This window comes from Bufo bufo, chromosome 2, assembly GCF_905171765.1.
Source record: "Bufo bufo chromosome 2, aBufBuf1.1, whole genome shotgun sequence".
In the NCBI taxonomy this organism is placed as follows: Eukaryota; Metazoa; Chordata; class Amphibia; order Anura; family Bufonidae; genus Bufo; species Bufo bufo.
Window position 1 is genome coordinate 744,552,857 of NC_053390.1, and position 13,610 is coordinate 744,566,466.

Consider the following 13,610-nt stretch of genomic DNA (forward strand, 5'->3'; position numbering starts at 1 on the left):
TGGGGTCACATGTGGAGTAATTTATACTGCCCTGGCATTCTATGGGCCCTAAAACGTGAGAAGAAGTCTGGGATCCAAATGTCTAAAAATGCCCTCATAAAATAATGTGGGCCCCTTTGCGCATCTAGGCTGCAAAAAAGTGTCACACATGTGGTATCGCCGTACTCAGGAGAAGTTGGGCAATGTGTTTGGGGGTGTCATTTTACATATACCCATGCTGGGTGAGAGAAATATCTTGGCAAAAGACAACTTTTCCCATTTTTTTATACAAAGTTGGCGTTTGACCAAGATATTTATCTCACCCAGCATGGGTATATGTAAAATGACACCCCAAAACACATTGCCCAACTTCTCCTGAGTACGGAGATACCACATGTGTGACACTTTTTTGCAGCCTAGGTGGGCAAAGGGGCCCACATTCCAAAGAGCACCTTTAGGATTTCACAGGTCATTTACCTACAAACCACACATTAGGGCCCCTGGAAAATGCCAGGGCAGTATAACTACCCCACAAGTGACCCCATTTTGGAAAGAAGACACCCCAAGGTATTCTGTGAGGGGCATGGCGAGTTCCTAGAATTTTATATTTTTTGTCACAAGTTAGCGGAAAATGATTTTTTTTTTATTTTTTTTTTCCTTACAAAGTCTCATATTCCACTAACTTGTGACAAAAATTAAAACTTCCATGAACTCACTATGCCCATCACGAAATACCTTGGGGTGTCTTCTTTCCAAAATGGGGTCACTTGTGGGGTAGTTATACTGCCCTGGCATTCTAGGGGCCCAAATGTGTGGTAAGAAGTTTGAAATCAAAATGTGTAAAAAATGTCCGGTGAAATCCGAAAGGTGCTCTTTGGAATATGGGCCCCTTTGCCCACCTAGGCTGAAAAAAAGTGTCACACATGTGGTATCTCCGTACTCAGGAGAAGTTGGGGAATGTGTTTTGGGGTGTCATTTTACATATACCCATGCTGGGTGAGAGAAATATCTTGGCAAAAGACAACTTTTCCCATTTTTTTATACAAAGTTGGCATTTGACCAAGATATTTATCTCACCCAGCATGGGTATATGTAAAATGACACCCCAAAACACATTCCCCAACTTCTCCTGAGTACGGCGATACCACATGTGTGGCACTTTTTTGCAGCCTAGGTGGGCAAAGGGGCCCACATTCCAAAGAGCACCTTTCGGATTTCACCGGTCATTTTTTACACATTTTGATTTCAAACTACTTACCACACATTTGGGCCCCTAGAATGCCAGGGCAGTATAACTACCCCACAAGTGACCCCATTTTGGAAAGAAGACACCCCAAGGTATTCGCTGATGGGCATAGTGAGTTCATAGAAGTTAGTGGAATATGAGACTTTGTAAGAAAAAAAAAATCATCATTCCACTAACTTGTGACAAAAAATAAAAAGTTCTATGAACTCACTATGCCTATCAGCGAATACCTTAGGGTGTCTACTTTCCGAAATGGGGTCATTTGTGGGGTGTTTGTACTGTCTGGGCATTGTAGAACCTCAGGAAACATGACAGGTGCTCAGAAAGTCAGAGCTCCTTCAAAAAGCGGAAATTCACATTTTTGTACCATAGTTTGTAAACGCTATAACTTTTACCCAAACCATTTTTTTTTTACCCAAACATTTTTTTTTTATCAAAGACATGTAGAACAATAAATTTAGAGAAAAATTTATATATGGATGTCGTTTTTTTTGCAAAATTTTACAACTGCAAAAAAAATCGTTAAATTTCGATTAATAAAAAAAAAAGTAAAAATGTCAGCATCAATGAAATACCACCAAATGAAAGCTCTATTAGTGAGAAGAAAAGAAGGTAAAATTCATTTAAGTGGTAAGTTGCATGACAGAGCAATAAACGGTGAAAGTAGTGTAGTGCAGAAGTGTAAAAAGTGGCCTGGTCTTTAAGGGTGTTTAAGCTATAGGGGCTGAGGTGGTTAAAAGGGGTATATCGGTTGTTTGAAGTTAGCCCCTATCCACAGGACACCCACAGAGCAGCAAGTCGCACATGTGCGTGACCCATCCATTAATTTCTATGGTAGTTCCAGAGATAACAGAGCACAGTGCTTGGCTATCCCTGGAATTCCCATAGAAATGAATGGTGTGTTTGCACGCAATGCCGACTGGCCTCCCTTTTTTTATTTTTTTATTTTTTTTTGGGGGGGTGGGGGGGTGTTGGTGCATCAGAAGATAGAAATGCCCTTTAATTCCACACAAACTTAATTTGTTCTGAAATTTGCAAAATATTCTAATTTCTGTGAATCCAACATTTTTGTGATTCATCTCAAATGAGTCACTTAAGATGGTGGCCAGTGGCCACTATTTTACAGATCAGTAGACTGAGAAGAAGGCGTCTTCCACCAAAAAGGAACAATTTTTTAACAGTTTTTTTTAATTTAGATAAAATCTGACAGTGCAGTGTGTTATTAAGCAGGCTGTTTGTTACCACCAGCTACCATCCGTTTAACCATAGCCATATATGCTGCTGTTACTTTAACCCCTTCAAACCCGGGCCTGTTTTCACCTTCCTGCCCAGGCCATTTTTTGCAAATCTGACATGTGTCACTTTATGTGGTAATAACTTTAAAACACTTTTACTTATACATGCCATTCTGAGATTGTTTTCTCGTCACATATCGCACTTCATGTCAGTGGTAAAAATGGGTAAAAAAAAAATCATTTTTATTCAAAAAAAAATACCAAATTTACCAAAAATTTTGAAAAATTAGCAAATTTCTAAATTCCAATTTCTCTACTTTTATAATAGATTGTAATGCCTCCAAAAATTTAAATTACTTTACATTCCCCATATTCAAACAAAAAAAACAATGTTTTAGTGTCTCCATATTCTGAGAGCTTTATTTTTTTTATTTTTTGGGCAATTGTCTTAGGTAGGGGCTCATTTTTTGCGGGATGAGGTGACACTTTTATTGATACTATTTTGTGGGACATACGCCTTTTTGATCGCTTGGTGTTGCACTTTTTTTGATGTAAGGTGACAAAAATTGCTTTTTTTTACACCGTTTTATTTTAATTTTATTTTTTTATAGTGTTTAACGGGCAGGGTGAATCATGTTATATATTTATAGAGCCGGTTATTACGGACTCGGCGATACCTAATATGTGTGGGTTTTATTTGTTTTTTCTGTTTTTTATTATAAAATAAGTATATTTGGACAATCCAACTCCCAGGCTCTTTGTCCTGGTGACTGTGTATCACAAAACCATGCCTTAAGTAATAGTTTATATATATTTGAAATTTTAATTCTTAGGAGTGTCGTTTAATTCTTAGGAGTGTCGGCATGAACTATCTATATCCAACATTGATTTATCATCCAGACTAAATAATGCTGTCCGCAACTGAAAATACCTAAACCAAGAGAGGTTTTCTACATTATGTGATAACTCCGTGAACGACTTAATCTCTCTATCCTTAACTACTTGTGAAATATAAAAAATCCTATTCTTTTGCCAAAATTAGTCCGCTGCTATACCATCTAACATCTGTAGATGAACATTATGCCAAAGAGGAGTGAATGTAAGTGAACCCTTTACCCTCAACCATATTCTAGTAGTAGCCCACATTTTAGAAAGTAATTTTATAATCTCTTTATAACCCCGCTCTTGGCTAATCAATAGTCCAGATTCCAAAAGAGTAAATATGTTATTATATGAATAACTCCCTACTAGGCTCCTTAAAAGTGCACTATTTTTCCATTCGTAACACATCAATTACTGGGCAGCAATAAAATAACCTTTGAAATAGGGGAGGTTTAAACCCCATATTCCAATGGTTTATATAGATGTTCCAATTTTCCATTGAGATAAGAATCCATAATTTCATCTGTAATCTTAGATTCAACTTTATAAAGATCTGAAGAATAATCCAAAAAAGCTTTCTCTACAGAACTTTGTCCACTAACCATCCTACCATTTGCCAGTCGGACATTATCTATCTATTTTTTTGGATTCTTGACTCGAGATCACTCTAGATAGAAGTTTCCCAGGTCGCCCTGACTCTGTAAAATGTTTTTGCCCCTTAAAAAATAAACTTTGTTGGGCCTTGTCTAACAAAAAGTTAGAGTATGCTTGTGTAGTCTTCTGCATATTTTCCCTGTTCCCCTCCGTGTTATTTATATAACAGGATTCTGTAGCTGAGGACACTAGTTCTTCTAAGTTTTTCTGTTTTTTCCCATACTCCTTTCTCAGGTTCGCAATATTACTGACCATTATTCCCCTCATATAGGCCTTAAAGGTGTCCCATACCACCTGGATTTTTGCTGAGCCATAATTAGTGTCCCAAAATCTGTTAATTTCATTTTGTATTATTTCATGTCTCTTTATTACTGATAACCAATAAGGGTTTAATCTGAATGGGGGTCTCTCTATGTGTTTCTCATGGGTTCAAAGTTCAAGGAGTAGCGGTAAATGGTCCGAGAATTACCTTGTCTCATACTTCATTCGTTTTACAAGTCTCACATATTTTCTATTCATCAGGGCAAGGTCTATTCTGGACATGGATTTGCCTGATTTACTAATGCATGAAAAAGACCTTTTCCCATGACCCAAACGTCCCCAAACATCTTCAAACCCGGCCTCAGAACAAAACCGTGCCAAGGTGGACCCCTGAACAGGAGTATCTCCCTTGACGCCCGTAGAAACTCTATCCAACACAGGATTAATAACACAGTTGAAATCTCCAATAATCAGTGTTGGACACTCTGGCCATTTATCTATAAATGATAACAAAGAGTTGAGGACTGAGAAAGAGAATGGAATATAGACAAAGGCCAAAATACATGTCTTCCCCATCAGCCTGCAGTATAGGAAGACAAATCTTCCTTGCTGGTCGACCGCGGATGCCTCGCACACTAAATCAATCATTCTATGTATAAAAACAGTAACACCCCTAGAATAACTAGAGAAAGTGGAATGATACGTGTGCATAGCCCATCCCCTGCCGACCACCCTGGAGGTCTCCCCAGTGAGGTGCATTTCCAACAAACATACTATTGCTTGGAGATGGATCCGCGTCAGATCAAAAACTGCTCGTCTCTTTCTTCTATCCCCCAGAACCCGTACGTTCCAGGCAAGAATTCTGATAGACATTATAAAGAACAGTTAGGTGTATAAAAAAAAAAAAAAAAAAGGAATGACGCATCACAGCCCAGACCCAACCCCCCCCATACAGGTAATCCACCACATGTTGCAGCAGATCTCTCTCCTATGACCATCCCTCCCACACTCCCCCCTGCTCGGCACCTCCCCGCTAGCTAACAGAGAAACATTGAGAGAATAAACACCCTCTACCAATTGTTATTCCCAGCAGATCCTACAACAGTTAGGTCACATATCATTTCGTTCAAGCCAATCCGCGGCTTTGTCCGGGGTATCAAAAAATAAGGTTGTGTCCTTAAAAATAATCCGAAGTTTTGCTTGGAAAATAAGTGAATATTTAATATCCCTTTCTCTTAACCTCTTTTTAACCATCATAAACAGGCATCTCTTTTCTTGAATATCTTTTAAAAAATCAGGAAAGAAGGCCAATCTGTTTCCATTATATAAAACAGGTGAGCATTCCCTCGCCCTTCTTAATAACATATCTCTGTCCCTTGAAACCAACAACTTAACAAGGAATGTCCAAGGTTGTCCCCCAGGGATTGGTTTGCCACCTGGGACCCGATGAGCTCTTTCTATCATAAACAAAGGAGAAAAGGGATCCCTCCCAAAATTCTCAAGGATCAACATCTGTATAAATTGGGTAGGGTTCTTATCTTCGGCGCCCTCTGGAACCCCCAGGATTCTCACGTTGTATCTTCGTGATCTATCTTCAAGGTCCACCACCTTTCTTTTAAGAAGATTGAGATCTATCTTCAATGTGGACATCTCAGTGTTTGTTTTTTGGGATTCATTATGTATAATAGCCATGGAGCTCCCCACACTGTTAACTCTATCTCAAATTTTTGTTCCCTCCTCCCCTTGAGAGTGTCCAAGAACTTTTTGTGATTCTATTTCCATCACCTCAAAATTATCATTTTTTTTGGAGCCAGTGTCCTTTTGTCCCCCCCTCGTATTAACCCTTGGAGACCTTAGGAATTTATCTATTTTTGTCCCTTCAAAGGATTTAGTGACCACTTTCTGGCCAGAGAGGTCTGCCGAGCGCCTACTAGCTTTTGGAGCCTTCCTTCCTTTTATTCTCCTTTTTTTTTTTCTCCCTTCTCCTTTAAGTATATCCTCCTTTTTTTTCCTTTCTTTCTTTCTTTCTTTCTTTCTTATTCCTCTTTTTTTCCCCCTTTTTCCAATTTTTATTTTCCTTTGCTTTGCTTTCCTCCCCCCCTTTTTTTGTTCCTTTTATATTTGAATTATGTTTTATATTTGTATTTATTTCCTTGTTCTCCCTCAGTAGTAACCCATGTAGAGTGTAGGTTAGATATAATTTAATATACTTTGATTATTTTTAATTAGTTTGTTAGTAGTTAGTAAAGGAGGAAGGACATGGGAGAGCCAGAAAAAAAGAATGAACAATCTCACCAGCTTTTTCCACTCTTCAACCTCCAAATGCCCACCGGAGGCCGCACCTGTACGTCCAAAGGGAGACCCCTTGATCCCAGAGACACTGGAGGAGCGACGGAGCAGGAGGAGGAGGAGGCCGCCAGAGAAGAGCCGAGGGTGCAGGACCGGAGAAACGGCCGACCAAACTCCAATGGCCACCGCAAACAACCCAGGCCACAGGAAATAGGACACCGGACACGGAGTGGACCCGTCAAGAGGAGAGGGACACCGTCACCAGCAGGCACCGGGAAATCAGGAGGCACACCAGGAACCAAAAATCCAGGATCCCAGCTGCGGCGGGAGCCCCCCAGCCCAGTCAGCCGGCCACGCTTTGCCCCGCCAGCCAGAAAACAGATGGAGAAGCAAAGGCAAATGAGGGGGGACGAGGCAGAGCTCCAGGAAGAAGTCCACAAGTCCACAATCCAGGTGAGGTGAGGCACAAAAGAGGAGCGGGAGAAGCCAGACACCGCTAGAGGGGAGGCACAGCTGAGTCGGGGGGGCTGAGGCAGCAACGCGGACCTCCAGGTCCATGGAAGCAGGAACGGCCACAGAGACGCAGGAAGCAGACACTAGTCACACCGGCTAGTTTTTATTACTTTATTAATTTTATTAAAAACACTTTTTTTTAACTTTTTTTTCTTTACTTTATTTATGATGTTCACTTTTGGGGGTCTGATCCCCTCTGCAATGCATTACAATACATCTGTATTGTAATGCATTGCCTGTTTGTGTACTACAGTGAGTAGTACACAAACAGGTTGCCTAGGAGACTGAGCCTGAGGCTGGATCTCCTCGGCACCCGTAGAAGGCAGTTCCCAATGCCGTGCAAGGCATTGGGCAGCCTCTACATGGCATCGGGCTGCCTTGTGATGCATCGAGTCCCTGCCACAGCAGTGTGGGACTCGATGCGATCACTCACCCGACACAAACCCTTTCTATGTCGCGGTTAGCGCATAGAAGGGGTTAATCCGCCGGCATCAGATTTTACAGTGATGCCGGCGGATACAGCAGGGGCCCGGCTACCACGGACTGCCGGGCCCCTGCAGTGATCACGCAGGTACTATTACATCAAATTGCGGGAACGCAGTGGTTCTCATGACGTAGTAGTACGTCATAGGTCGGGAAGGGGTTAACAATACTAATACTGTCTTGGCGTTAAATACCTTGAAAGGTGTTGGATAAAGTCCTAGGAGACCTCAAAGTATACATGACTTTTCAGGACAATTAGACACTTTCAATTTAGACCAAATTTATTCAGACCGAATCAAATCTGACGGCCATTTCTACAGAATTAGACCAAAAATGAATTTGGGGAAATCCGCTCATCTTCTAGTGTTTAGTGTTTCTTTAAATAATTTTATAATTTATAACCTAAGTTACAGGTGCAACACCTTTTCTGATGTTAGATAACAAAGATCCCCATGAGGTTCACACTTTGGTTTAGAGAAACCGTTGGGTTCCAGATGTTTCAGACAGAATTTGAAAGCTAAAATGTGGCCACATTATGTCTTTTTGTGCCTAAGGCTAGGGCTAGGATTGCTGAGTAGCAGTGTGCATAGTAATGCATGGGATCACCACGGCAATCACAAGAAATCCAACACTGCTGGAATTCCCGTGACTGCCTCGGTGATCCAATTCACTTCTACAGGATCACTGCTTCTCAGCGATCCTGCCCGTGACAACTGTTGCGCGACCATTGTCAATGTGTAGCCCTAGCCTAATTCGGCAGAATATTTAGAATTAGACATAAATCAACTGGGCGACTGCACTAGATCTCCTGTCTCTAGGATTAGACCAGTTGTAAGGTAACAATGGTTGTTTGATTTCTTATATTCTTACTGTCAGGGACGTAGCTGTAGGGTTTGCAGAGGTAGCCGTCGCTACCGGGCCCAGGAGGCTGAGGGGACCCAAAGACATTTGTTCAACATAAGAAGACACTGGTATTATAGAAAGTGCATGCAGGTCAAGTTACACCTCTGGCTAGAGGGAAGGGGTTAGGTCAAGAATGTGCACTGGGGGGGAGGGGGCGCCGTTTCAATTTTTGCGTCAGGCAGCACGAAGGCTATGTGCTTCCCTGCCCCTGGTCACAAAGCACTGAGGGAAGGGGAGCCCAAGCTGAACTCTTGCACCAGGGCCCATGAGCCTTTAGCTACACCTCTGATTACAGTGACTAGGTCCCAAGTGGCTAGAAAAGCTCCACCCTTCCCTCCAATTTCGAAATCATAAACTCTATTCAACTTAACTCTTGGAGCAAATTGTAGCTGAAAGACGGGGTATCTCAGTCAGATGCCCACAGATTTGGGCTAAATGGGATGTTTTCTATGGCTCATCTCAGTGACCTCCCTCAAAAGTATATTTAAATCTTTTGTAACCCCATCTAACAATGACATGATAGGCAGGGGTTATCGTTGTATGTTGTAACTTGTTTGTATGGTGGTTTTATAACTGTTTAATGTGAACTGTATGGACAACTCTAAATAGCTGATAATACTCTGGCACACTCTTTACAGAGACTTTATTGCACCACTTGTATGTTTGTACAAATTACAAAGTTAAAAAAATAAAATAAAAACGTATAAAAAAAATAAAAATTAGGGTTTAGCGAATTTACTGGAATTCGATTTGGATTCCATTTGACCAAATCTGTTGTCTCCCATTTTCCCTGACAAGTTGGGGATGACATTTTGAGGACTATATGCAACTCATTTCAAGCACTTCAACTCAAACACATCATTTATAATGTCAAAGTGACAGTGACATATATGGCTTTGGCTAAACACACGATTGACGGTGGTAACAAACAGCCTCTTTAGAAAACATACTACATTGTTCGATTTTTTACATTTTGTTTTAAATATTCAAAAATGTTTGCTGGTTTGTATACTCAGACACCTTCTAGTACCATGTGATCCTCCTTCTTCATCTTTTCTATCATTTGATCTAAAAATTGGCTGATGTCACTTTGAGAAATTTATTTGAATCAACCTTTATTTGGTTTCAACCTGAATTTTTGGAAAATTTGGGTCAAAATCAAATTGATTTACTCATCTCTAGTTAGAATGATAGAAGTTATGAAATTAGTCATTTACCTTGTATTTGCCATGATGTCCTTCTAAAGAGATAGGCGTTAAATAACTTGACTGTACATTTTCATCAGTGACTTTTACCATCACATCCTTATAACTTCCTCTGTAATGACTATTGAATGGAATTGAAATACTAATTGGGAAAGGGATTTTAAGGTGATCATCAAGACTAGCTATATTCACAACATTGCTGACAAGTTCTTCTGAATCCGATACCACTAAAGAGCTAATGTCATCCATAAATCTGCACTGGACGTTCTTATGGATTGAAGGTGGTGCTTTAATGAAGCAGACAAGTCTTTCTTCACCAAACTCCTCATCTTGCAGAGTAAATCTGTAACAAAAATAAATAAATCATATTTACAGTGCAAAGCTTTCATTGAGCAGTAATACCAAGAAAGAATTAGGGACATAGGGGGTCATTTATTCTACTGAAATATGCGTTTATTAGGTGTATTTCAGGCTTAGATGGTGGTGCGACTAACCAACCTTTCCCCGCTCATGCCAGGTTTAAAATTGTGGCAGTGGCGTGGGCAGGGAAGGGGACAGGCCGGCATGCCCATCTCATTCATTTTCTGTGCCTTTTCTTCCCCTAAACCAGGCATAGAAAATGATGAAGGAGATGGCGTCTTAATAAATGACCCTCATAGTATCTGCCCCGATAACTCGTGAAAATCCAAACCATGAGGTGGTCCTCATTAGTGGGATGTCCTCCTATTGTTGGTGAGGCACTGTTGGGGATGCAGTTCTTACAAAAGTCTGCATGCTACACAGGCTGCTCCCTGGCTGCATAAATAAATGGTCTAGCAACATAAATTACTCTTTTGGGACGTGGTGAATGTTGTGCTCCCCAGGCTCTGTACTCACCGTTTGCTGATCATCGGCCACTCACTGTGCTGTGACTGCGCACAGTGTAAGGACATCGTCACGCTATGAACACAGGCTGCGCTCGTCAGGTCACAGCACAGCGTGGGGCAGGCTGAACTAGAAGAGTGTGGATGTGAGGAATGGCGGCGGTGTCCACAGCAGGAGAGGTAGGTTGTAAATTGTTGTTGTCTGCTCTGAGGTCTGCTTGGGGGCTATTCACATTGGGCTCTGATCTGAGGTCTGCTTGGGGGTCATTCACATCGGGCTCTGATCTGAGGTCTACTTTGGGGGGGGGGGGTCATTCACATTAAAGCTCTGATCTGAGGTCTCCTTGGGGGTCATTCACATCGGTCTCTGATCTGAGGTCTACTTGGGGGGGTCACTCACATTGAGGCTCTGATCTGAGGTCTGCTTGGGGGGGTCATTCACATTGGGGGTTTGATCTGAGATCTGCCTAGTGGTCATTTACATTGGATAATTTACATATACCTCATACCTCACATATCAATACACTGCTATATATACTGGCCAGGAATGGGTAGTCGGAGGGGGCTATGAATGGAGCATGGTGGCCCAATTTAGATTCTTGCTATGGGGTCCAGTGATTTCTGCATATGCTCCTGTAGATAGGTATCAGGCTATGTAATACCTCAGAGCTGGGGGTCTTACTATTGTGTTCTTTGGTTGCTGCATTCTTATATGTTTTATATGCAATTCTATGTAATGTTATATGTCACATGTAGTATGTGATTTTATCCAGCAGGGGGAGGTATTGATTGAAAGTGGCTGGCTGTAACACGGCTTAACCACTCTCTTCCACCCCTTCTGGTAGAGTGGACTGGTTTGACTTCCTGCCAGGAGGGGGAAGTCTAGTGTAGCTCAGGAATCTATAGTCAGTGTTAGACAGAGAGGGAACGAGAGAGCTCCTGTCCAGATAGTGGTGGAGCGAGGAAATAGCTCATAGAGCTCCAACTCCTGTGAACTGTATCTTTTCCCCTGTAAGGAAGCTCAGGATCCAAATTATCCCTCTCCTGCCATAGAGTTGGGATGTAGATTGTAGAGCACCCACTCTCAAATAATGAAGGAAGGACTCAAGTGAATCCTTGAGTTTCCAGACAGCAGAGTGAACTGCGACATGACTTTTACAGACACTGCTGTGAGGTGAGAGACCACGCTAAAGACACCTGTCACCAGAATACCACTGGGACAGCAACATCTAAGTATGGGACAGCAGCCATCCAACCTGCCACCATACCTCCTTAGCTGCTGCCAGAGAAGTACTGCACTAAAGTCTGCTGCTATTGTATTTATTTCCAATTCCCAATTTGTTACATTCAACTCTGGCCTCATTCTTACTACTTTCACTGCAATGGACCCCAGGGAACACTGTGACACTACAACACTATATCAGGGCCACTACCACTCCCATCCTCTACACTGGCTCCCACTAGGGTCTCTGCAGTTACCTCTCAGCCCTTCCTAATAACACTAATTTTCATAATCTTTCAGTGTACCATGGATAACTTTGATTGTCTTAGAAACCATTCGAGATCTACTATATCTACTATATCTTTGCATATTAGTATTAAAAATTGCTATGTGTGGACTGACTAGTGACTATATATTCTGGTCATTTGCATTTATGCTTCTTTTGATGCACCCCATGATCTTAATTGCCTTACAGCAGCTGCCTGACATGGATCACTAAACAAAAATTCCTAAGTCCTTTTCCATGTCAGTTTTACCCAGTGTTTCCCCTTTGGTAACTCGTGTATTTTCTCTTCCCATATGCATAACTTTTCTATCAAGAATACAGAGGTGAGAAAGATATATGGGGTCACCGTCCAGGATCGTCGCCAACAAACTCTTAATCTGCTACCTATCTACCTTCGCCACTCCATTTAGTAGATGTTTACCAGAGCCCACTGCAAGGCAGGATGGACTTTGCTGCTAGGGACCAAGCTACAGTAGGTGAACCCGATTTTGTGTCAATCTCGCTGTATTTCTCGGCGAGATTGAGCACATACGAGCCCCATCGCGGGAGCCAGCGCCGAGCTGGCTTGCCGCGATGGAGACAGAGCCGTCATAGAAGCGACGGGAGATCCGACTTGGATTCCCGCCAATTCTACACGTGTGCGGCGTTTGTTATGAATCCTGAGGGGGAAGTCCCCGCCGGATTTTAAATAAAAATCCGGCCTGGGTCCCGCCCTCAGGAGCATACCGGGCCCTTAGGTCTGTTATGGGTTGTAAGGAGAGCCCCCCCTACGCCGAAAAAAACGGCGTAGGGGGTCCCCCTACAATCCATACCAGACCCGTATCCAAAGCACGCTACCCGGCCAGCCAGGAAGGGAGTGGGGACGAGCGAGCGCCCCCCCCCCCCCTCCTGAGCCGTACCAGGCTGCATGCCCTCAACATGGGGGGTTGGGTGCTCTGGGGCAGGGGGCGCACTGCGGCCCCCCCACCTCAGAGCACCCTGTCCCCATGTTGATGAGGACAGGGCCCCTTCCCGACAACCCTGGCCGTTGGTTGTCGGGGTATGCGGGCGGGAGGCTTATCGGAATCTGGGAGCCCCCTTTAATAAGGGGGCCCCCAGATACCGGCCCCCCACCCTAAGTGAATGAGTATGGGGTACATCGTACCCCTACCCATTCACCTGCAAGAAAAGTGGTAAAAACACAAATAAACCACACAGTGTATTAAAATATTTTATTTTTCTGCTCCGGAGGCCGCCCCCTGTCTTCTTTATTAGCTCTTTTACCAGGGGGGGGCTCTTCTTCTTCCGATATCCCGACAGGTCTTCTCCGCTATCCGGGGGGTCTTCTCAACTCTCCGGGGTTCTCCTTCTGTCTTCTCCTTCTGTCTTGTTGTCTCCTTCTGTCTTCTGTCTCCGGGGTTCTCCTTCTGTTTTCGCCTCTCTCTGTTGTTGACTCGGCGCACCCCGGTTCTTCGTCTCGCGAGACGTCTCGCGAGACGAAGAATCGGGGTGCGCCGAGTCTCGCGAGACGAAGAACCGGGGTGCGCCGAGTCAACAACAGAGAGAGGCGAAAACAGAAGGAGAACCCCGGAGACAGAAGACAGAAGGAG

At 43.0% G+C, this 13,610-nt stretch overlaps 1 protein-coding gene across 1 annotated transcript in view; it reads right to left on the minus strand.

Annotated features, from left to right (window-relative positions):
- DTHD1 (death domain containing 1) overlaps positions 1 to 10,582 on the minus strand; it is a 60,713-nt gene extending 50,131 nt beyond the window's left edge. The window contains exons 1-2 of the mRNA XM_040419936.1: positions 10,527 to 10,582; positions 9,663 to 9,993 (exon numbers count right to left, since the gene is read on the minus strand). Of these exons, the coding sequence (XP_040275870.1) occupies positions 9,663 to 9,993; positions 10,527 to 10,582 (387 nt within the window). The remainder of the gene's footprint in view (positions 1 to 9,662; positions 9,994 to 10,526) is intronic.
- Positions 10,583 to 13,610: the final 3,028 nt, after the last annotated feature.